This window comes from Drosophila innubila, assembly GCF_004354385.1.
Source record: "Drosophila innubila isolate TH190305 chromosome 2R unlocalized genomic scaffold, UK_Dinn_1.0 1_C_2R, whole genome shotgun sequence".
NCBI lineage: Eukaryota > Metazoa > Arthropoda > Insecta > Diptera > Drosophilidae > Drosophila > Drosophila innubila.
The window spans coordinates 25,407,465-25,430,811 of record NW_022995374.1 but is presented as its reverse complement, the minus strand read 5'-3'; the positions used below and the strand labels follow the sequence as shown (position 1 = coordinate 25,430,811).

The following is a 23,347-nucleotide window of genomic DNA, read 5'->3' as shown; positions in this document are numbered from 1 at the left end:
GTGGCAACAACAACAACAACAACAGCAGCAATCAATTAAATTTAATTATGACACCAATTATGGTCTGATTGCCAGCAACCAGCCAAGGCATAAATGAGTCTCCTTCCTCACAATCAATTCACAGACAGAGTCCAAGTTTAAGTCTCCGTCTCAGTCGTGATTTTGTAATAGAATCATTAAGTCTTGGCCCTGGCCAGTTGGGTTTTTCTTGGAATACCACCATGGTTGGCAATCGTCTTGCCATATTTTAGTTTCCCTCATACAAATCGAGACAATAGGCAAATAGTTCTAGACACCCGTTGGGGCAATGTAAAGGAACTTCCGAGCAGAGTTGGTAACCTTATTCCCTCCCTTCGATTTGTCGTCATTATCTGCATAAGGAGCTATTCAATTGGCCAGGTGATATCGCTTCACAAGTCGATCGTGGCCAACAACTAATAAGGTAACGACATTCAACATTCAGATGTCCTAAAAATATGTAATACTAAATTGAGTTGATTTACTTGTGAATGAGCCTAAATACTCTGTGATTTATTCTATACCCAAGGTGGAAATGGAAGTAGAAAACTTTCTTAATATATACTCGATTTGAATTATATTTCAGTTTTCTCAATTCAGCTAGTAAAAAAATTCAATAATTAATAAAGTTTAATTTAAAATTTTTAATAAATGAGTTAATATGAGATTGAAGTCGCAAAATAAATGAAAAATATAAAGAAATATTCAAGATAGCTTGGGAATATTTTGAATTTCAATTGGTCTGTATGATTGATAGCTTAAGGTTTTTACAGATTTTAACAAAGCTTCTCCTAAGGGCGGAAAAGCCGTGGAAAACAGAAGCAGGAAAGCGTTAATATATGAACATAAAAACAATTAATTCACCTCGTAAGTAAGATGATTCAAAGTACACTTATACATATCTTTGTTGTTCGCATAATGGAAAATAATTGAAGTGAATCAAACGCGAGTATTCAGAGCCATTGCCTAAGCCCCGCCCCCTCTTTGCCCGCCGACTGTGGCTACTTATATTTTTGTACAAACAATTTGTATTTCTCTAATAATATTTCCGAAGCCAATTAAGGCCGACGCACTCCCGGTCGTTGCCTGTTGCCTGTTGCCTGTCGGCTGTCGGCCTCGTCCTTTTCGTCCTTGTCGTCCTCCTCCAGCTCGACTGGGAAGTGGCTGCGGCTTTCGCAGTGGAGGAGATGCCTCGGGCGCACTGTGTGGCAGCCGCAAGGATGTGCATACAATTAACATAATTCGCCTGACACGTGACAGGCGCGCACGACGGGGCGACGAAATGGTAGACAGGATCATAGGGGTGGGGGTTGGGGTTGGTGGTTGATACGGGGGGTGTCGGATTGCGAGTGCTGCACTCGTCTCAATTTACAATTTACAATTCACAATTTATGAAAATAGAATTTGCTTTTGCCATTTTGATGAACTTTTATTTTGGCCATCTCCGAGTTCATTGAAGGACTCCCAGAGCTATCGCCATCGCTATCGAGCTCTCCCAGTGTCTCGTCAGTCCGTACCCCTTTCCCTCTCCAGCCGCATCATGTTTTATACTGCAGTTGATAATAATGCCAATAAATCAACGATACTCGTACGCATACAAGCCGCAAAAACAGTCTGGCAAAATAAAAAACGACGATGCGACGATGATGAAAAGCAGCTTAAAATGTCATCTTTTGTATCGAGTCCGACTCCGAGCCGGAGCCGCCGGGGAAGTTGGAGTGAGTTTACGGTGTTATTGACTACGGTTACGGTTACAGTTACGGCTATGGCTACGGCTACTTACCGATCAATAATGACGGGGTCCGATGGAGTCTCGTTGCGGTTACCACAGCTTTTCTTATCACAGCAGCGGCTGCAGGAAAATACAAGTGAAATCAATTGGTTAGAAATATTAAAGTGCTTTTAATTTAAAACTAAAGCGACAGCTATATATGCATATATGTAAATGAGTGTGTGTGTGGTGATTCATAGATAGAGAAAGTCAATTCCAGATGATGTATATTTTAAATTGAGTACAAAATACTTGATCCAAATGCGGTTTATCATGTCGAACTCAGCAGATATTTGGATTATAATCGGGTCTTTTAATAGTTTGTTTACTAGAATCAAATATCTTTAGCATATTTGACTGACTTGTCTTTGTTTATACGCATATAGTCCTTGTTTAACAATTATTACAATTATTCAAAACTAAAAAATTCAAGATAAAATTAAGATCTTTTTAGAAAAACCTCTGGGAAAAAAAGTTGTATTAGTTTCCAGCGCTAGATGGCGCTTTATCGACCTCAAATTAATTAAAATAAATATGTTAATTACAAATAACAATTTTCTCAATTGCCTATCAACATTTAGGTAAAACTACGTATTATTTTCTGAAAATTACGACGTAATATTCTAGTTTTTGGACTATGCAATTCGAAATCGTTTTTTTTTACACTCATACACACGGATTGGGTTCAATGGCTGCGTAATTTTTGTCCGCACAGCCTCTGGGCACAGCTTTGAGATGTGATGGATACAGGAGCAGGGTAAGGAGAAGGGGAAGGGGATTGGGTCGTACCGGGTGTCATACTAACTGGGTGGCTTTAGCTGAAGCTTGAGCTTTGGCATCGTCCTGGGCACAACATAAACATGGATGACTAAAATGGGCGAAATGCCAAACGATAAAGAAGACGCCATTGCCTCTGCTAGCTTCAACGTTAACTTCGGCGTCGACAGCGACGCCAACGTCAACGCCAACGCCATTGTGTTTGTATTTGCTTTGTGTTACGCGAAGCTGTTGATTTTTGCTGGTTTCTTAGCCAAAGCCAAAGCCAAAAGTGGAAGACAATGCGGGGAGGGCAGGAGAGGGAGCAGAAGCAGGGACAGATCCAAAAGTCAACCCCTGTGCGAAGCTGGTGCGTTGTCCCCTTGTTTTGATAATGCTACGCAAACATAAAAACTGGGTGCCAATCCGAAATAATAAAAGATGGCCGGCCAGCGCACCCTGAAGCTGCACTGCCCTTAACAAGGGCGGGAAGTGGGGCTGGTGAGAGGAGGGTGCGAGTAACATTTGGGTGGTGGTGGGTGGCAGCTAAAGGGGACGAATCTATGTAATTTTTGCTGTTGTTATTTTGTGCGTTTTCTGTGCTGTTTTCATTCTCATTACTTTTTTTTTTTTAGTAATTTGGGTATATCCTCTTGAGATGCCACCCTTTAAGCTTTATAAAATTTATTTTAATATATCTCATTACTTCTTGACTGAATCTGCCTTTGTCAACCATATAAAGCTAAAATTAATCTTAAAGATTGAATTGTCAAATTGTCTGTATTATCGATTATAATATGGATACGCATGAATTTTTAAAAAATCCCAGGATATGTGCCAGTTGGTCAAGTGCTTACAAAAATTCATTCGTTTTATTTCCAGGCAACCTTCAACTGTCAGCCTCTGTTGGGCGCTAGAAGGGTGAACTGCCCAGAGATATGATGATGCTATATGGCGATAGAAAGAAAGAGCTAGCAAGAGAGCGGGATGAAACTAGGGGGGAGATGGGGGAGACGAGGAAGTGGGTGGGAGAGTGGCTGCCATTTATACGTTTCAGCTCGCGTGCGTTTGAGCGTACAAATAAAACGAAGGACGCATGGGCTGACAGACAGAAGAGGACAGGACAGGAGAGGACAGTAGAGGCGAGGATTGGATAGGACAGCAAGCTTAAAAATCAACAATATTAAAGCAGCCGCCAAGTGAAGCAGCCGCAAAAGCACAAAGCAAACAAAGAAGAACCGAAAAAATAAAATAAAAGTAAAACGAAAGCTGCGTAGTGGAAAAATCACGCGGAAAACGCTTAAAAACAAATGAGCGTAGCTGCCGTTTCCGGCCCCAAGCCCCAAACCTCAATTGCTCAACAGCTCAGAACTCGACCAACATTTTGAGTGGTTTAGCAGAAGACGAGATGGTGGAAAAGTGGGTGGCAGGGCAGGAGGGGCAGGCGGGAAACAAGCCAAATATAAATACTTGGACAAAGCTCATGGGAGCTAAGTAACTAAACACCGTTGAGACAAGGGAATCAAAGGTGTGGATTACAATGCGAGTGTGACTCAAAGTAAAAGTCAATGCATCTAAATCATTTGCAGATTATTGAAGGAATCCGGAATTCGGTAGATTAACTCACCTGCACATCACTTCGTGCGTCAGCAGGACACGGCACATTTCGGGATTTTTGTCCTGGCCCTCATAGATGATGGCCTGTAATAAAGAAAAGACATGCACAAATTATTAGACATATGTAGCTTTGACAATTCTATAAGCAAGATTATTTAATGTCACGAAGGTAAGGATATTCAATTATATTAAATTAATTTTTTTATTTTGATCTTTTATATATGAAGAACAGAATAAATTTAATTTGGAGAATATTACTGGAACCGATACGGAAACCAATTACCAAAATTAATCGATTTATTTTGAGAAGCGGAACCAGAACCGAAAGTTAATTTTTAAGAGCCGAAAACCGAAACTATTTCTGGTTTTCTTAAAATGTAATTAATATTAATAAAATACGTACAAAGGTACAAATCTGTTAATATTTTTTTGTTTTATAACATTTTATTTTCTTTTTGTATTTAATAGTTGTACCCGTACGTATTGGTACAAGTACCGGAACCGAAAGGAAAAAACCGAACTAGAACCTTTACCGAAATAGTTGTTTCGGGTCGTATTGGAAACGATATTTGTTTCGGTTTGATTCCCCGGTTTGAATTTAAATTAAAATATCAATTAATTGGTTGGTGCATCAATTAAACTGTGATTGGCAGACTTGCGAAATAGAGAGAGAGCAAGAGAGACAGCTTAATGAAGGCACATGCATGTGTAGAGATGCAAATTCCAGAGAGAGACAGCTAGACAGACAGCTGCAATGGCGTCTGATGAATGTGTTGTTGGCGCTTTTGTTAGAGATGAGCAAGATTGAGATTTTGCGTGGAATATTTATAGAAGAATTAATTTCACATTGTAGACAGTATATTATTTATATCAATCGCGCAATGCGCGATTGCCAAATACAGAATGATGCTTAACTTATCTTCTTCTTCTATTTATTTACAGAGTATTTTATAATCACTAATGTTATGTTATATATTTACATCGAGCTGCTGTGTACATATAACAGAGAGATGTAAATAAGCGATAATTATATTTAATCGATATCTAAATCTATATTCCTGCTACAATAAATAATGGCTATGAAAATTGCACATCTCTCATAATTATCTGACGATGCAATGGAGAAAATCATTTGATGGTAGATATAGTTTATTTAATGTGAACGTTATTTTACCAGCTAATTGCTGATCTATTTCGATTGATTAGCTGAATTTGAGTCTAGTGTCTTGTGTGTTTACCTCTGTTGTTTACTTATCTCTGTGGCACAGAACTTAGTATAAGCGCACCCTTAAACGGAAACCTGTTATCATCTCCATCCACAGGACAAGTCTCATCGCTCCCAACTCCCAATTCCCACTCAGAGGGCACACATATAAATGCTAATTACAGTGCAACTACTCGAGAGTCTCAAATTGTTCAGCGAGTCGCGACATATGGGACTTACACTCAAGGCAAATATTTACACACACTCGAAGCGAGACTGGTCAAAATTTGGCTAATAATAACTTGGTATGTTTTTGGTACTTTTATTTGTATTTGTATTTGCTTAGGCGGTAAAAAAGAACTTTTAGTAGACATTGTTTGCCTCAATGGGGAGGAGAGCAAAACATTTTAGTGTCAGTGTAGTGTGTCAGTGGCTACAGTGACTACACAAAATCGTGCCATGTGCGAGGCACACGCTGTCACTTGCCACTTGAAGAGGAGGCAGGGGCAGGGGCAGGGGTATTGAAACCGCAAGTGCAACTCTCTCGTCCGACAATCTGTTGCAATTTCGAGACATTGAGATGCCAACTGGTAGGTGGGGGAGAGGAGGGTGTGCTCTCGAGTGTGTTTGCGCCTCCGCAAACAAAAACAAATAGATAAACAAACGATGCAACCACTGCAAAATGAATTGGCCCGAAGGGGGCGCAGGAAAAGGAAAAGCAAAAGGCGCATAGTTCTCTAATTTAAAAATGATTAAAGCGGGTTGCTCCTGCTCCCTGTAATCCAACACTCAGTTGGAAAACACGGCATATGCGCAGCACGAGAGGGGTGGCCAGTCGGAGTCGGAGGACTGAGGACTCATTCATCACTATCAGCGTCCTTGCAGGACACGGGCTGTAAAACTGCATGTACACGCAAAAGTAATAACAATAACTAGATACAAGGCAATCATTACCATTTCATCCACCCGACAGACAGACAGTCAGGACCGGTGAATGCTGCCACTTGCCACTGGCTGCACACAACGTCAAGGACGAGTGACGGGGTCGACTGACGTCATCAGCATATGTGCATTGTTTTTGTATCTACCTTCTCCGACTCGTCCTCGTCGTCATCCTCAGCCTCAGCCTCATTCTCATCCTCGAGCTCAGTCGGAAGCCAAACAGATAATCAGAAATTAATTTCACTGCAACCAGTTCCCCTCCCCACCCCCCTGCTGTGTCCTTAGGTAACGGTAACAGCATCAGTGGCACATGTAAAATTATGATCATCCCTTATTATCCCGTTTGTTAGGTTAATAATTCCCCCTTTGCTAAAAAATAAAAGGAATAACGGCGAAAAAACATTAACAACCTTGCCCTTCCGCCTTCTGTCCTGCCAAAAAGGAAGCTCCTGCTCTCGCTCTCTAAGTCCAGGGATAACAGCAACTATGCGGTAAAGGATGCTACCAATGTCGACCGGCTTAATGTACAATACAATAGTTGAACCAGTTGGTTTTCGAGTGTCAGTTCGTCTTATGTATGTGGGACAAGTGCAGCTAATTATAGAGCAGGCCCAAAACTGGACCCGGACAACAACGACACATCCTTCGTCAAGGATTTGGGGCAAATGTTTGTGTTAATGGACTTTCAATGTTTGGCAAATACAAATACATTTTTATATATATTTACAAATATTTGAATATTAGCTAACTGTGTAATGTTTAGTCGTATCAAGATTGTAAACATCTGATTACGCTAGTGACGTACCTCACCAATTTTCTTTATTTTAAAAGTTAGGATAGTTGAGTTTAAAAGAGCAAAACTGCTTTTGTTACCACATTGTTACTGTCAGAATCACTTTTAGTGTATTTCCCAGATAGCTGTCAATAATTGGACCAGTAACAAGACTGAGATTAGGTTTTGGAAACGAAGCCATCAATCATCGTTGTGGCCAAAGCTGAAACAATTAGTGCGGCTCAAAATCTGGAGCAAATCTGACTGGCGAAGTGCCGCTAAATGGTGCATCTAATAAAAAACTAAACGAATGCTACTAAAACTGGACTGAAAGCGTTTAAACTACGATTTATCACTCGCTCTGGATGACATCCATTGGAGCAGTGCGACAGGACAACAACGACAGAGTCCGGAAAACAAACAAAAAAAGAGAGACATAAAAAATCAACAGACAAAAAAAAACACGGGTGATGATGTGACGAGAAAAGGGAAGCGATGTTGCAGCTGGACGACGACGTGAAATTGGAGGCTGAAGAGTTGCCGATTGACGGGGCTGTTAAAATTTAAACGCTCTGCATAAAAATGTCCAGTGTAACCAACCGGCTTAAATGCTTTGTTTTTTCCAAATTGCTATTATCGCTTTTTAAATAAAAAGCACAGCGGCCTTTGCATTATTCACGCACTTGCATGTTGCATATTTAACTTGCAAAATAAAAATCTCGCCAAACAAGATAAATTATCGCAGGCAGCGACAGCAGCAAAAAAAAGCGCATAAAAAGCATTTGAGAGCAAAAAAAAAAGAGAGAACATTGAGGGTTACTCTTAATTTATTAAAGCTCCATTTATCAGCGTTGTCCCGCGTCCTGGGTACCGTATAAATTGCGACAGCCTTTTCCCAAAAAAGCACAACAAGTTAACAAAGGGCCACACGAGGACTCGTATGGGAACCTATTTGCAGTCGCGTTGCAACTTCGCTTTAAGTTCTCTCTTTAAATAATCCCAACATTTATATTTTTAAGACACTCGATTGAAAATCATTGAAACCATTAAATATCTTATTTACAATTTGTCAGACAGTCGAGACCCCGACTGTAGGAATTCCCGTTACATACTTAGGGGACCTTGAATTGCCTGATTTATTTATTTAGCCATTACTGCCGTTCTAATTGTCCGATCTTGCTGCGAAGATGTGGGATAATATCTAATAACAAAAAATAACGATAGTTACCACAAAAAATGTGTTATCTGAAAACTGTAGCCTTGGCGGTCTTTCGCGGTTTGTGGGGGCCGAAGGGGACGTGGCAAAAATTTAAAAAACAAACTTGACCTGCGTGGGGTCTATAGAAATCTGTGTGCCAAATTTGGTTGCTCCATCTCTTGTAGTCTCTGAGATCTTTTTGTTTATACAGACGGACAGACAGACAGAAATAGCTTAATCTTTAGTCTTTAAGTGCGAATCGTGATGTTTATTTTGTCGTGTCACTAAAGAGGCGTGTGTTTCCCACGCCCATCTCTAGCGCAGAGACATTTGCATTTGCATAATGAGGGCGATATGAAGAGCAGTTCTTTTTTTTTTTTGTTCGTTTTTTGTTTTTGTTGGCACTCGGCCGAGCGACGCCAACCGCAGAAATGGAAATGCACTTGCCGTGAAAGCATTTTTAATCGTATTGCCGCACAACAGCAACAGCAACAAAAATAACAACACAAACATGCCTTTAATACATACAAATGTATGCATGTACACACACACGCAATCAAATCAGCAGTGCAAATGGCGCTCACTGTAGAGATGCAAATGTGGAGATTTTCTGTGCAATCTGTTGAATTTATTGCAGCGACAACAACAACAACTACCAGCAGCAATAAAAACAAAAGCAATTGTGCAGTGGATAAAATGCCAAAATGAAATGTGAAATGTGTTATTAATCGAAAATGTTCGCGCTTTATTTTTAAGTGTTGACATACAAATTAATATTATCGCTTAATTAACACAGCGCGAGCAGACAAAGAAAGCTTCGCATGTGAAAGCGAGACAGCGAAAAACAAACACACGTGTATACACGTTCGTATGCATGCAGATGCGAGAGTTGCGAAATGCAGAGAGAGACAGAGAGGCAGACAGACAGCTGCAATGGCGCTTGATGAATGCGTTTTTGGTGCTGTTATTGTGCGCCAATATTCATTAGAGATGAGCAACTCTGCGATATTGACTGGCAGTATCACGATTGTTTGTTAAGCAGACTTCTCATGTATATGACATTTGTGGTATTGTAACATTTATTTAAATTATGTTTATAATATTCAAAAGTAGTGACAAGTAACAATTGCATATTGCACATCTCTAACAACTGTTTGTTGATGCAAACAATGGCGTCCCAACTAAAGCTACAACTTTTAAGGGAACGACTAATTAGCTCGTCCAACCGAAAGGCTATACAATTTGAGGCCTAATGTGGATACATTCACTTCCGCATCCAGATTCGCATTGGCATTGGCATCGGCATCGGCTTATCAAGCTGCATTAATCGCCTGTTATCGGCAATCAGCAATCGCCCTTCGCTATTTCGGTTTAGAATTTCGCTGCGCTTTTTTGGCCGGCCGCATAATGCGTGTAAATCGCGATAAGCGCGATATTGGCAGCCAAAAGGATTTTGGGCAGTTGTCGCAGTTTGGCTCGCTTTTGTTTTATGTTTATGCCGGGCCCACAGACAGGACCAGGAACAGCGACAGCGACAGCGACAGTCACAGCGAACACACTGACTGTGAAATATGAGCGCAAATGATGCGAGTGCCACACCAATTGAGTCGTTCTCGTCCTGTTCCTGGTCCTGCTCCTGCTGTTGGTTCCTGCTGCTCGTTAGCTCAAATTGCAATTCACCGCCTTGCTGGCGGTACGGGGAGTTGGTGGTTGCTTGGCTGTGTTATATCGCCAGTTATCTGATCGAATGTAATTATGATTATGACGATGATTTGCTACATTTGCCAGCCTCCAAGCAAGGACACAGACATTCAGCGAAGTGCGGGCTAACCGATAAAAATCGCGGATTGCAAGCAAGGGTTCGGGTTCAGGTTCGGTTCTCGCGACTGCGGCACGTGACAATTGTGCTCCCTTTTCCATTGCTTTCTCATAAATGCCTAAGACAATGTCGAGTCTGATCTTGTTTAATCGCAATGCCTCTTTAGTTTCAACAGTTTCAAGTTTCACTTTGCAGTCACCCTCCCCCAGATGAGGACAACAATCCGGGGCACGACCCACGTCCGCCTCCTGGTTTACCTGTTACGCACTGTTTGTGCTTCAGATAAAGTACAATGCACCCAACGCCTGCCACGCGTATGCAAAAGGAAAAAAAAAAAGAAATGAATCGAAACGAAACAAACGTCATCTGACCAGGTCGAGGTCTACATACGAGTTTTTATTCGTGTTCAACTTATGGACACCCCGTCAGATTCAGCTGAGTTCTAAAACCCAACTAATCCGATCAAATGATTGTTCTTTTGTCGGCCCTTATTCCCGCCCAATTGCCAAACATTTTAAACTCGCCTGACAACTGACAGACAGTTAAATGTAACTCTTGGTTTTTTAAGGGTGGCTAAACGGACGTATTCTTGGGCAAGTTTACGTTACAATGTCCTTAAATATCAAAGTGATTGTTTTGTAGGAAACCTAAGTGTATTTAAGTTCCTTTTTATTCATATGAAGAATATATTAATGTGGTATATCTGTATTTGTATTATTATCATTTAGATTTACTGAAAGCCTTAAAAGTGATCTTAAAAGTGACAAATAAAATAAACTTTCCAAAATACAATTTTAAGCTCCCCATTTCTCACTTAAAGGTCTTTAATTCCAAAGTCGAATGTATCGAAACTGTTTTACAGTAAATCAATAAAAGCACGAAAGAATCTCATGAATTGTAGAAAATAAATTTTTTTTGACCGTTTGTTCAAAGTGCAGTTAAATTTGAACAAAGAGATGTTTTGAAATTTGATGTTAATTTCTATGATAGTTATCAAATCCCTTAATTAGAAATTGATAAAATGGGCCACAGAGTTTTATATTAACAATCAGTTTGAAAAAATGTTACCGTTCGTTAGCACTCATAATTTCTAAGAATCTCTTCATTACTTTTGAAAATTTACTAATAATATATTTTATATATCTTAATCTTGCCATAATTATAATTAATAATCTTTTGAGGCATCAGCATTGCAAATGTTTTGAACATTAACGATTTGTTTTGTTTTTTTACAGTTGCTTACTTATTTTTATTTATTGGCTTTTTTTAGATTATGCTTTTATTGCTTTGCAAATTCCAGCGAAATTTGTTGAAAAGTATCAAATAAATTATTAAAGCTTTATCGGATACATTGTACCGAACGTATTCGAACCAGGCGGTATTCGCATTATGACGTAATGGCTCTTTTATTCCATCAATGAGAAAATTCTTTAAGGGTTCGTAATATTGTGTGATTAAATTTCATTTGCAAAAAAAAAGTGCTCACATAATAGATTGTAGACATTGGTGAACGGCTCGGGTTCGGTTCGGTTGGATTCGATTCGGGCAGGGTATCGATAATTTGTGGATAAATTTATTGCGATCGGGTGAAAGCAACGCCCACAATGGGCGACAAAATAATGGAATACGAAGAAAGCACGATAGCAAAACGTCGAGAGGCGAACAAACGTCTATAAAAATTTGTCACTCGAGAAATTAATTGCCCTTGAAAAGGAAAGGAATGGGAAAGGGGGCAGGAGCAGGAGCACGAGCAGGAGCAGGAGCAGGAGCACGACCAAGAGACGCGGCACACGCATTAGGCCCACACAATGCTGACATATGGTGCACTGGTCCGAGTAGTGTCCTGAGTCCTGAGTAGTGCCTGCAGCTAGCACCCACAACAAAGCGCATTAGCCATGTTCAATTGGATTGGGCCCCGGGTCGCAGCTCCGTATTCGGCTCAGTTTCAGATAAGAGTCAGTTACACCCCTTTCAGAGGCGCGACTGACGGCGACGTGTCGTGTGAATGAATTGCTCGTTTGGCTGCTGTTTGGCCGGGCAGAAGGAGCAGGACGAGTCAATTGACGACTCAATTTATTGGCACTGCGCACAGGACTTGCACAAAGGACATGGGACACACTTAATTAGCCGTGACAATCAATTTCGAATGCAACTTATGCTCGAATCAGCAAAACCAAACTGCTCGAAGGATGTGGCCAGCCAAGTGGAAGGAATTAGTTTTCGATTGCGTGGCGACTAAAAAATGAGCAAGAGCCAAAGGAAAACAAGGAAAGGGAAGGGGAAGGGAAGAGAAGGGAAGGATTCTTTACTTTAAGTGGACTTTTCAAACTTACCGCTTTGGTTACCGAATCGATGAGTCTCACGAATATATCTTGCTCCTGTCGTGCGCCTGAAAACAAATAAAATACGTATCGTTAGTCGGACTTTATTTTATTTGGCGCCCAACGTGCGCTACTCACCATTTGCGTAGAGCAACTGTAGTCGATATTGAATGCCATTGTTGGTCTTTGTGGCATCCGATTCCGAGTCCTTCTCGATGAAGCCAATGAAGGCGGTCCGCTCGATCTCGATGGGCTGACCTGCGCGATCGTAGAGCGCAATCACAAAGTGAAAGAAATTGGACTTTCTCAAATTGCTGGGCGGCTGCTTCTCAAAGTGGGCGCGGCCAATGCCCAGGCTGCAATTAGAGCAATAACAACAAAATATTAGTGTGTATTTTGGAAAAGAAGGAGACATCTAATTATGCTATTAGCACTGCAAACAGAGGGTCTACTCTGGGCAATTAACAGTGCTCTGGTCAACCTTGTGTGCCTCCTGTTTTTGGGACAACTCAATTACTTGACAGTGACATTTAACCAGCAGCCGGAGCTGTTGAGTCAGTGAGCCAGTGAGCTAGTGAGTTGGTGAGTTAGTGTCTCGTGGTCAGTGGTCAGTGGTCAGTGACAGCTATCATTAAAAGCGCATAAGCAACTTCAACGTGACACAATAATCCTGATGAATAAAGGAATTAACACACACCAACTATTGTGGGGGATGTAAAGGAACAGACAAAGAGAGAGACAAAGAGAAGAGATACTTTTCTGTCTGCAAACAACGAGAAATATTTATGTTATGTGGGCCAAGCAAACACTGTAATTATAAGGCCATAGCTAGGACACACATGGGCCAAAGGCTTGTCCACTCCATATGCCAAATGTCAGCACTAGTGTCCACTGTCTACTGTCCACTGTCCAGACCTGTCCCTCTTGCGTTGGCTTCACTGCTGCTCACCTTATGGCTGACTCGTGTCTGTGTTGCTGTCTCCGTCTCCATCTCCGTCCGTGTCTGGGGCTGTCAGCGCAATTACCGGACAATGCTAACTACGGAGCTGAGTTGCGACCCTCGGACACGGCCGAGTTGTCCTGCTGCGCTTTCGTTTCGTATGCATAACGAACAATTTAATTTAGAAAATGCTGATTTTATCAGATTTCTATTATTTATTCTGGAAATGTCAAGTAGTATCGCATATGCCTGCTCCTTGCCCCTTACCCCTCGCCCCTTACCCCTTATCACGTCTCCTGCAACTTGACGCGCTTCTCGGCGCCTGCAATTATATACACATTTGCCAAAGGATAATACCAGTTGGACGGACTGGGACCCGCTAATGATAGTTCCGATGATAAATCGCTTGAACATTATCTAACCCCGTACCCAAGGTATCGAATATGTTTCGAGTTATGTAAACAAAAATAAAAATTGAGCAAACACTATTTGGATAAAGGCTCAAAGGACTTCACTGTTGTAATTACGAATGTGAATAAAATTGGTTTACCTTGATAATTTTAAGTCGTAGCTCGGGAAAAAGATTCAACAAAATGCGTTCAGTTTCCATTTATTTTTGAGTTATTATCATAGTAAGGTCGATGATTGTTTATCATGTCCATTTATTTAAATTTATGTAATTACACTTTAGTTGTGTCGCTTTCTTTTTCCAGCTAAGTTTGATCAACTGCTTTAGTTTCAGTCTTGTTTAGTTTATATAGTTCTTTAGATTCTTCGATCACTTGATTTTGAACCCATTTATCGGAAAGTGCTGATAAAGATTTGCATAAATGCAATTTCAATTTGACAATTTGGGAAAACAAAAATGAAATTAGACAATTTGCGGCTGTTGAGGCTGAGTGCTGCAACAGGGATGGGGATATAGGAGTATGCCAGGAAACAGGATACAGTGCCAAAATATGGTAACAGGATGAGAATGCGATTTCAAATGGCAAATGCCAAACAACTCCCGAATGATGTTCGAGTTCGGGAAATACGACACATAAATGCCAGACATGTTACATTCTGGGCGAAGGAAAGGTTATTGTTATGGCTCCAGCAGCGAGTGGAAGCGGATAAAAAAGAAAGAAAAAGCAGTGACGGTTCCACCTCCTGTCAGTGCTCCTGCCACTCCGCCTGGTGAACCGGGTCTGAGGGTCGGGGTTCGGGAGCTAAGCATGCCAGGAGAACGACAGTCGATTGTTGACTTTTCCGACTCCGGTCGCATTGTGGACATTTTCATTCTATGGCTTGTTTGCACTTGCCGCCAATTTGCGAAAAACGTTTTGTGGCCGTTTTGCTGTTGATTTTATTATGCCAACATTTAATTGTCGGAAATCGATGCCCAGGTGACCATGGGACCATGTGACCATGTGGAGTGCATGGAACAGGAACAGGCAATAGGACAGGGATTCCAATGGAGTCGTGGTCACGTTTTTCCTATTCCGCGCACGTGAAATTTCATTTCATTTCATTTTATCGTTGCTCTTTTCTTTTTTCATTCAGTCGAACTGCATCGAGTGCTGAAAGTGTCCTTTAAAAAGGACACTTTATTTACAATATTGTTGTAGGTGTTGTTGTTGTTTTTGTTATTGCTGTTGCTGCTGTTGAGCACAGTTATGGCCATTGTTGCATTGTTGCCACAACACAAACGCTGCTCGATTGCAATTTGCCCACAATCTTTGTTGAAATAAATTTCAAATATTTCTGATTTATGATCGAAATTGTTGTAGTTTCTTGTTGTTTGTATACCAAACATACTAGTACTTAGTACAATATGTGACAATGCTTGCAGATAAATAAATAAATGACCAGAGTACATATAACATATATTGACTCGACCCGATAATTGTCAAATTTATTTCATGCTCAAACTTTTTAACTGCAATGTGCTAAACTTGTGCCATAAATTGAACTCAAGTTGGAGTTTAAACAAAACAATTTAATTGCAATCAAAAGTTGCTACTTGGAACTCTTCGAAAAAGTCCATCTTACATTTATTATCTTGAAGCAAATAAACTTTGTTTGTTATCTTTTTTTATTGCTTTCGAAAGTATTAACACAACATATATTCCGATTTGATTTGAAACATATTTTTGTTTGATCAGCTCGACTGTTTGTATAATAATTAATTTGCATAATTTTAACGAAAACACATATGTATATTCATTATATTTCTAGCATCACTCAAACAATGTCGACAAAAAGAAATGGCTTTTAATTTTTAAAAATTAATTCGAAAGAAGGAAAAATTAAAACTTAAAATTCAGATTTATCTAATTAGAGTTGCCGACTTGTCACACACATATAAAACATCAGTTTGAAAAATAGCTCGGTTCGATTCTTAGTCTTGTCTTTATAAATACATTTTTAAGTTCCTTAGAAACAAAACCCAGTTCAGAATAAATCATTAAGAAAAAAAACTATTCAGACATGATACAAGAGTAAACATCTGAAATCAATTAAATACGACTCTACTTATTTAATATTCGAAACTGAGCTCGAGAATTGACTTTGTCTAGATATTTCCTTTTTTATTATTTGCAATAATTAAAGTTAATTGATTATTTGTGAATAGAAATGTAAATATCTACCCTCAGTCTCAACTTTACCTCAGATCACAGCGCATTATCTTATCGTTTGTAGTATTGCTTAGAGTTTGATTGTGATTATGATCCTGATTAAGAGAATCCTCCTCTTGCAGCAAATGTTGATGATGATTCTGTCTGCTATGAGTGTGAGTATTTGGCTGTGAGTGTGAGTTTGAGTGCTGATGTGAATGCGTTTGAGATTGGGAATGTGAGTGTGAGTGTTGCAGTTGTTGCTGTTGATTTGCCGACGCTGAATGCACGGAATGAAAGCCCGCTGTCATTTTAACCAATGTGGCACTGAGACTCGCACTTTCGATTTCGGCCACACGCGCACTTCTTCTCGGCGCGAACATCTCACGCTAGAAGCATCTCAGATACAACTAAACAAACAGTCGAGAAACGGGCAGAGAGAAGCTTTCCTGAGAAGTTCTAGTCAACACAACACAACGCATCGAACACAAACACAAACACAAACAAACCCCAAAGCAACCTCACAGACTCAAAGCCGGGGGCGCTCTTCTTGTAATTCAATTGAAATGAACGCCAAGGCGAAAGCAAAAGTGAAAGTGAAAGTGAAGCGGCCACAACAAAAACATCCCTTTGAACGGAGCGGATAGAAGCGGAGCGCACAAAGACCCCAAAAAGCACGCACATCCCCCGCTCCAGATGTTGGGAGCATCCCCGGAAAGTGCGTGAAGATGTCTGGCGACACTCCGGCTCGGGTGTTTGAGTCACTTTCTGAGTATAACTTTGAGTGAAACGTGAGTGAAATGTTCGCCAAAACAAAACACACTGTTGGTGGATGCGGTGGATACTGAATTGCGGGGAGTAGCCCATAAAAAGCCCCTCGATTGACTGTCTGACTGTCTGACTGACTGACTGACTGCGCTCCAGCGAATAGCTCCCCCCGGGGTATTCATATCGGACACGTTGCCGGCTTTGGCAAAAGTAAACAAACGCTTTTTTGGAGACTTTTTATTTGTGCAAACTTTGTGTTGCCGCAACATGCGAAATGTTGCCAAACGCATTCACAGATGTTGCCAAGCCTGCCAATGTTGCCCAGGCAGAAGAGAAACAACGAATTTCAACTCAATTAGAAGATTCACTTAAAAATAATTGAATTGATCTTTAGCACTTGATCAATTTGATCTGGTTTATACACATTTTATATTTGAAATATTTCATTTCACTTTGCAGATCGAGATTCCATATCTGGTATCATCAGTTGGCTGTTTCACTTTCACTTACTTGGTCTGATCGACAACTGGCTGCATCGCCCAGCGTCCGCCGAGAGGTTCCTCCTTCAGCGATGTCATCGGTCCCCGCGGCTGATTCATGTCCGCCGCCGTGGGCGGCAGGCTGAACATGAGGCCGCCCGCGGATCTGGGTCCCGCCGTGGGATACAGCTTGCGTCCCCACTCCATGCCCAGCTCGAGCGTTGGCCACGGCGAGGCCGAGCTAAAGCCCGGCACCGGCTCCTCGGAGCGCAGCTTGAAGCTATCGGCGCTGGTCAGGGGCGCTGTGCTAGCGAAGTGATGATGCTGGTGGAGATCAGCGTACGCGTAGTCGCTCACTTTCGTGTAGTTGGTCGCGTGGGCGTTGGGCGTGGTTGCAATTGTGGCAGCCGTGGTGAATGTGGTTGCTGTTATTATTGTTGTTGTTGCAATTATTGTGATTTGAATACACCAAGCACCTGGGGTCTGTCTGGGTCACTTTGATCTCTCTGGAGAGGCACAGCAATCAATAATACGCGACACGGATGAGGCTGAAGCCAAACTAAAGCTGAGCTCTCAATTTGCAAATACGACAAAATCGCACAAATCGCACAAATCGACACTGAAGGCAATTGTAATTGGGAGGCTTTTGGGCTCGATTTGACTTTAACCTGGTATTAGTATAATATATATACAGTATATATGTGTGTGTGGGAGTATGCCTCTTTATGTACGTGTAAATGCCAATGCACCGCGGAGAATTTGGGATTTTCGGAAAATTGGTCTCGCAACAAGTTTAAGCGGCGCGCGCTACCGTCCCGAGTGGCTGTTAAACCCCAACTGAATCCGAGTCCGCTGCGATGCTGCTGCAACCGAACGTCCAAACGGCCAAGGCAACTGCGCAGCAACAGCAACAGCAGCGAGCTACAGACTGCGACGCCAACAGCAGCAGAAGCAGCGCAAGTGAAGCCGCAACGCAAAGCAACCCAACGACCAACGAGAGTTGAGAAGTCGCGGTGGAAACGAAACGAGCGTGCGTCGCAGGAGCACAGCGGGCGGTTGTCGATGATGTTCATGTTGAGCATAGAGAGGGGGCGGGAGAGGGTGCACAACAATAAGACATGACTGCCAGTCCAAGCGAACGAATGGAAATCTAACCTATCGCTGGGAGTGGTGGTTTTTCAGGCCAGGCACAGTCACAGGCACAGTCACAGTTACAGGCGCAGGCACAGGCCAAAGGGAAACATGTGGCCGTCCGTCGAGAGCCGAACTGTCAGCAACCATCCACCAACGATGACGAAGATGCGACGGCAGCAGACAAGGACGCAGGTCAGACAGAGAGCCAAGACAGAGCGAGCACAGACGCACACGCTTAAAAAGAGAAAGAGCGAGAGAGAGAGAGCACGTGTGTGTGTGTGTGTGTGTGTGAGTAGCACGGGACCAGGACGCCGACGCTGACCTGTTTTGAGACTTTTGGAACACTGTGAATTGGCACACAGCACGAAACGGTGCCTACGTCTTCGGCAGCGACCAAGTGGGTGCCCCCCTTAGGAGACTGGCTGAGAGGCGTGTTGGCCAGACAGCCCCTTTGAGCCATGGCTTGGCCCCAAGTCCAGGTCCCCTTGCACTCTGGCTTATCTATGGCTATTCCCAAACAACAATTGCCAGCATTCGGGCATTCGGGCCCTGGGTGCTCAGCCAGCAACAACAGCAACAACAACAACAACAACAACAACAACAGCAACAACGATAACAACAAATGTGTCAACGCCCCATTCCAGCGTAGCACACATAAAACCATTTGGGAATCGGAACAAAATGTCATTGTCTGCTCGTCGCTGATTGGTCGCTGCCTTGTGAATGGCTCGCAGTACGCCTGCCAAAGAGAGCGCGCGCATGAGAGCGAGAGCGACTGCTGCTCTTACCCAAGTGTGTCGGCAAAGCAGTGCAATGGTTTGTGCTGCTGCTGCTTTGAGCAGTGCACAGCAGAGAAACGAGTGGAATGCTGAAACAAAGCATAAGGCGCGATTCAATTTAAAAGTTAAATAAATATTATAAATTGATAGAAATCGTGCCTGTTAATAATATATCATTTAACCTCGTTTATTGGAATATAGTACATTAATCAGTTATCTGCATTTTGTTGCCTCTTATAGTAGCAGTAACTCGATAAAAGGAGCATCAAGCTGTCTTTGTGTACATGCCCTGTTCTCTTGGCTATTCGCATTCTTAAAGCAAGTTGTCAAACATTTTCGAGTAGGTACTCGTACTCCCGCAGTGACTGGTTCCCGGATTAGCATCAAACCGTGTCATCTTCGAATTGAAAACATAAGCGAATCCGCCCACAAAATTGTCACGCCTCATCAGCAGGCAAACAATTTGCATTTTCCGCATTTGCGGTTTCACACTATGCGGTCCCAATCGAGCGAAAGACAGACAGACAGAGAGAGAGAGGTAGGTAGATAGAGAGGGAGATAACACACATGTTGGGCTGTGAGTTGTTTGCGCTTCTGTGAATTAATTTAAAGGGTGTTTTAATCTCATTTGCTTGTCATGCTTGCATTTTCATCAACTGCAAGTGCTGCAGTTGGGAATTTCCTCGCAGGGAAATGTTTACTGGTTACCAATTTTAGAACACTCCAAGTGACAGTCTAAATGTTTCCCATAAGACGCCGTCGTCAATAAGGCAACGAATAAGGCAGGAATTTCCAAGTACATGTATATTTAATGCTCGAATCAAAAGGGCAACAAAAGATCTCCCCAGGCGTCGCTAATTAACCAAATGTTGGAGCAAAGTTTTCATCCCAAAATGTTTTGATTTTCCTCGGCAAAAGTCAAGGAAAAATTTAAATTTTCCGCGGCTGAACCGTGCCGAAGTATGCGGCCCTCATTAGCGCCGTCGTCGACCACAAAATCCGTGCCAGGGACTTCATGCGACTTCATGCGACTTCGATGCTCCCGAGCGAATAGTCACAGTCAGCCAGGCAGACCGCCAGTCAGACCGCCAGTCAGTCAGCTGGGTCGTTGGTCCGGTCCAACTTCGGCGGACGTTCGATTAACCCCTTTTATCACGCGCTATTCTCAACGGGACTGCGGAACTGTGTATGTGTGTGTGTGTGTGTGTGTGTGTGTGTGTGCCTCGCCTGGCAGCTGTCATAGAACACCTCGCCCCGTGCCAGTCCCTGTGCATTGGCCTGGGCTCAGCTCCCCTCCCTCCCCTCCCTACCTTGCCTCTCTCACCCCTGCTCATTGTTGTTTGTTTGTTTGTTGTTTTTGTCAACTCTGTGTTGCGACCATTCAAAATCACTCGAAACGCAAATTTGAATTGTTTTCAATTGGATTACAAGGAAGAGTCTACCTACCCGATTGCCAAATAATTTTCCAGCAATGCAATCCCCTCACCCCGTCGGCTCCTGACTGGGTTGCCTGACAATTAAATTCTTGCCGGCGACTTAAGAGATTAACAAGGTTGTATGTACTTCCCCCGAAATGAGCAGGATCTGAACACTCATCATTACAAGTGCTTACATTAAATGTGCGGATTGACTTTTAACCAAAACCAACAATAATACAACGCGACATTCAAACAAACAAGTGAGATGACAATTGGGATTAAAAGTCAGTGGTTAACCCTTGATGATAAGTAATGTTATAACTAATTGAGTGATAATCAAAGCTTAGCTTCATCAGTAAAATTTATTTATCTAAATGAATTATAAGATAAGAGATCTTTAAAAGATTCTGATATCTTTGAGCATTTCTTCATTCTATACAATAATCTTCTTAGGGTAAGTTAGTAGTTAATAAGCGAGTCAGAATGTAAAGGACAAAAGGACACACACGAGTTTGGTTAAAATATTGCAATAAAAAACAAAACCGAGTTTTACAAACAGCCAAAATCTTTAAGATAGCTTGGGAAATCTTAAACGACAAAAGAGAACTTCGTACTTAATCTTATGATATTTGATATTATATGATGTTTTATTTATAGTGGTCGGATTCCTAAAGCTCTCACATATTCAGAGCCTTTAGCAAAAAAGGCGGATCTGTACCAAGTTTCATGAAGATAGTTATAATCTCAGAGACTAGTTTGCATATATTGCTATTGTTATAGTTAAAAAATGTTTACTTAAAAAATAAGTAAATGGTGTTCGTTGGAATGTTTAAAACAGGTAGAAGGAGACATCTCCGACCCTAACAAGTATATATATTCAGGATCAGCATCAACAGCCGAGTCGATATAGCCATGTACGTCTGTCCGTCCGTGTGAGCTCAGTAAAGGCTGTATTAATATTAAATGCAATAAAAGCACCTAAAAGTCTGTAACGGATATTCCTAAGGTATGAAGTTCTTATTATTTCTGTATTTGACGCGTTCAGAAGGAGAAACAATATCATTTTACCCATTTTCTCCATTCTCTTACATATTTCAATTAAATTTATCGAATGCAAATTATAGTATAAACTAAAGATAGGGCCGGCTCAGCTCAAACACTAAACTTAATGTTAAGATTTTAACAAAATTAACGTGTGATAAAATATTAAACATATTATTGTTATTCTTCTTGTTAGCTAGTTGAAATGAACGATACTTTATGATTTTATCACAAGTAGAGAAGTGTAACTATCAGAAAATTTCAACACACATACTTTTGGAGATTAACGTAAGAAATAAGTAAGCTTATGGTTTACCATTTTGAGGCAGAAAGCCCTTAGTTATTAGTAATAAGTCCGTGGGCACCTCTAGATTTTATTAAATATGCTAAGCAAGTTTTTGTTATCCAGATAATAATTAGTAAAGCATTAACATCTATGTAAGATTTGTCGAATAAATTCACAGAGTTTGATTTTCACCATTTACAATAATTATGAATTTATGAGGTTCCACTTGAATTACACAGATACCAAATATATTCAATTGTCATGAATAATTTGAATAATGAAACTTAATGCTTGAAAACTAAAGAGCGCATGTAAATGTGTCCATTTGTCAGTCATAAAGAAAGGAAAAGGCGATAATTTTAACTTTCCATATGTAAGACATTCACAGAGTCAAGCCATAAATTTACAGCAAGAGGGAAACAGGGAAAGAGGAGGTATGGAGGGAAGGAGGGAAAGTGGAAATTTGAGGCGCGAACATTTTAATTAGTTTCCTTTTATGCATTTTTCTCAAGTGTGCCGCTGGTCCTGGTTCTGGTGCTAGAAGTGGAAGTGGAACTGGAATCCTGGCAATATGCAAATTAGCTATGAGTAATGCCAAGGGAGGCAGCAGTCGCACATAAATCATTGCAGTTTCAGTCTCTCTCTCTCTCTCTCTCTCTGTCTGTCTCTGTTTCTCTCGTTCTCTCTTTCTGTGATACGCTTGAAGAAAGCAGAGTCAAAGAATCTACTCGCTTCAAGTTCTTCAAGTCATCGTCATCTATTCATGGAATCTGTTTGGTTAACTCGCCGATCTCTCAGCGGATTTGTTGCCAGATGCCTGACAATAAAAGTATCTTTGGAAATGACAACATATGACAGTTGCTTTGTCTACGCGACACAACAAAGCGAAGAGACCACCAAAGTTTTGATTGAGCAGCGATTGAAAGAGAAATTCGTTAGTTGCAGTTTTCAATCACATGGAACCGCCCTTATCCTCAGCAAATTGCACTTGCCACAATCGAGAAATTACCCCCACCACGGGCAGAGAGAAGTGTTTGCCACTTGAGTCAAGTTCGGGTTTGAGTGCAACTTGTTGTAGCAGGTCGAGTGAATCAGGCCCAGTTAAGCTTGCTCGGCACGTGGCACGCCTTCGGCGGGGCTGAAGGCGGAAGGCGGCAGTTTAGACAGCCTCTAAAAAATAACAACAACTACATGAGAACCAACACAAGAGCCAAGTAAAAGTAAATTTAATTAAATTATCTCAAACACGTGTTTGACCAAATGCAACGATTTTGCAAAACAATTGAGACCAGTTTAAATATTTACAAAGCGCTTGCTAAACGTCGTCAAGGGGGATTGGGCGGAGGGTTCTGCCACAAAAAAGGTTAAGTTTACATAAGAGAAAAAAAAGAATATTATTCTTTGGCCGCATCATGTTCTGCTTGGAGCTCTCGAAAAAAATATTCTCACAGCTCAAGTCAAGGTGTTTGAACTTTTTCGCACAT

At 41.5% G+C, this 23,347-nt stretch overlaps 1 protein-coding gene across 2 annotated transcripts in view; it reads right to left on the bottom strand.

Annotated features, from left to right (window-relative positions):
• LOC117785461 (transcription factor collier) overlaps positions 1–17,427 on the bottom strand; it is a 31,791-nt gene extending 14,364 nt beyond the window's left edge. Inside the window, exons 1-5 of one of the 2 annotated variants that reach the window (XM_034623485.1) lie at positions 17,237–17,427; positions 12,557–12,774; positions 12,431–12,486; positions 4,173–4,246; positions 1,802–1,870 (exon numbers count right to left, since the gene is read on the bottom strand). In XM_034623485.1, the coding sequence (XP_034479376.1) occupies positions 1,802–1,870; positions 4,173–4,246; positions 12,431–12,486; positions 12,557–12,774; positions 17,237–17,412 (593 nt within the window). In that variant the 5' untranslated portion in view covers positions 17,413–17,427. The remainder of the gene's footprint in view (positions 1–1,801; positions 1,871–4,172; positions 4,247–12,430; positions 12,487–12,556; positions 12,775–17,236) is intronic. The other variant, XM_034623486.1, reaches the window with a different exon arrangement.
• Between the last annotated feature and the right edge of the window lie 5,920 nt (positions 17,428–23,347).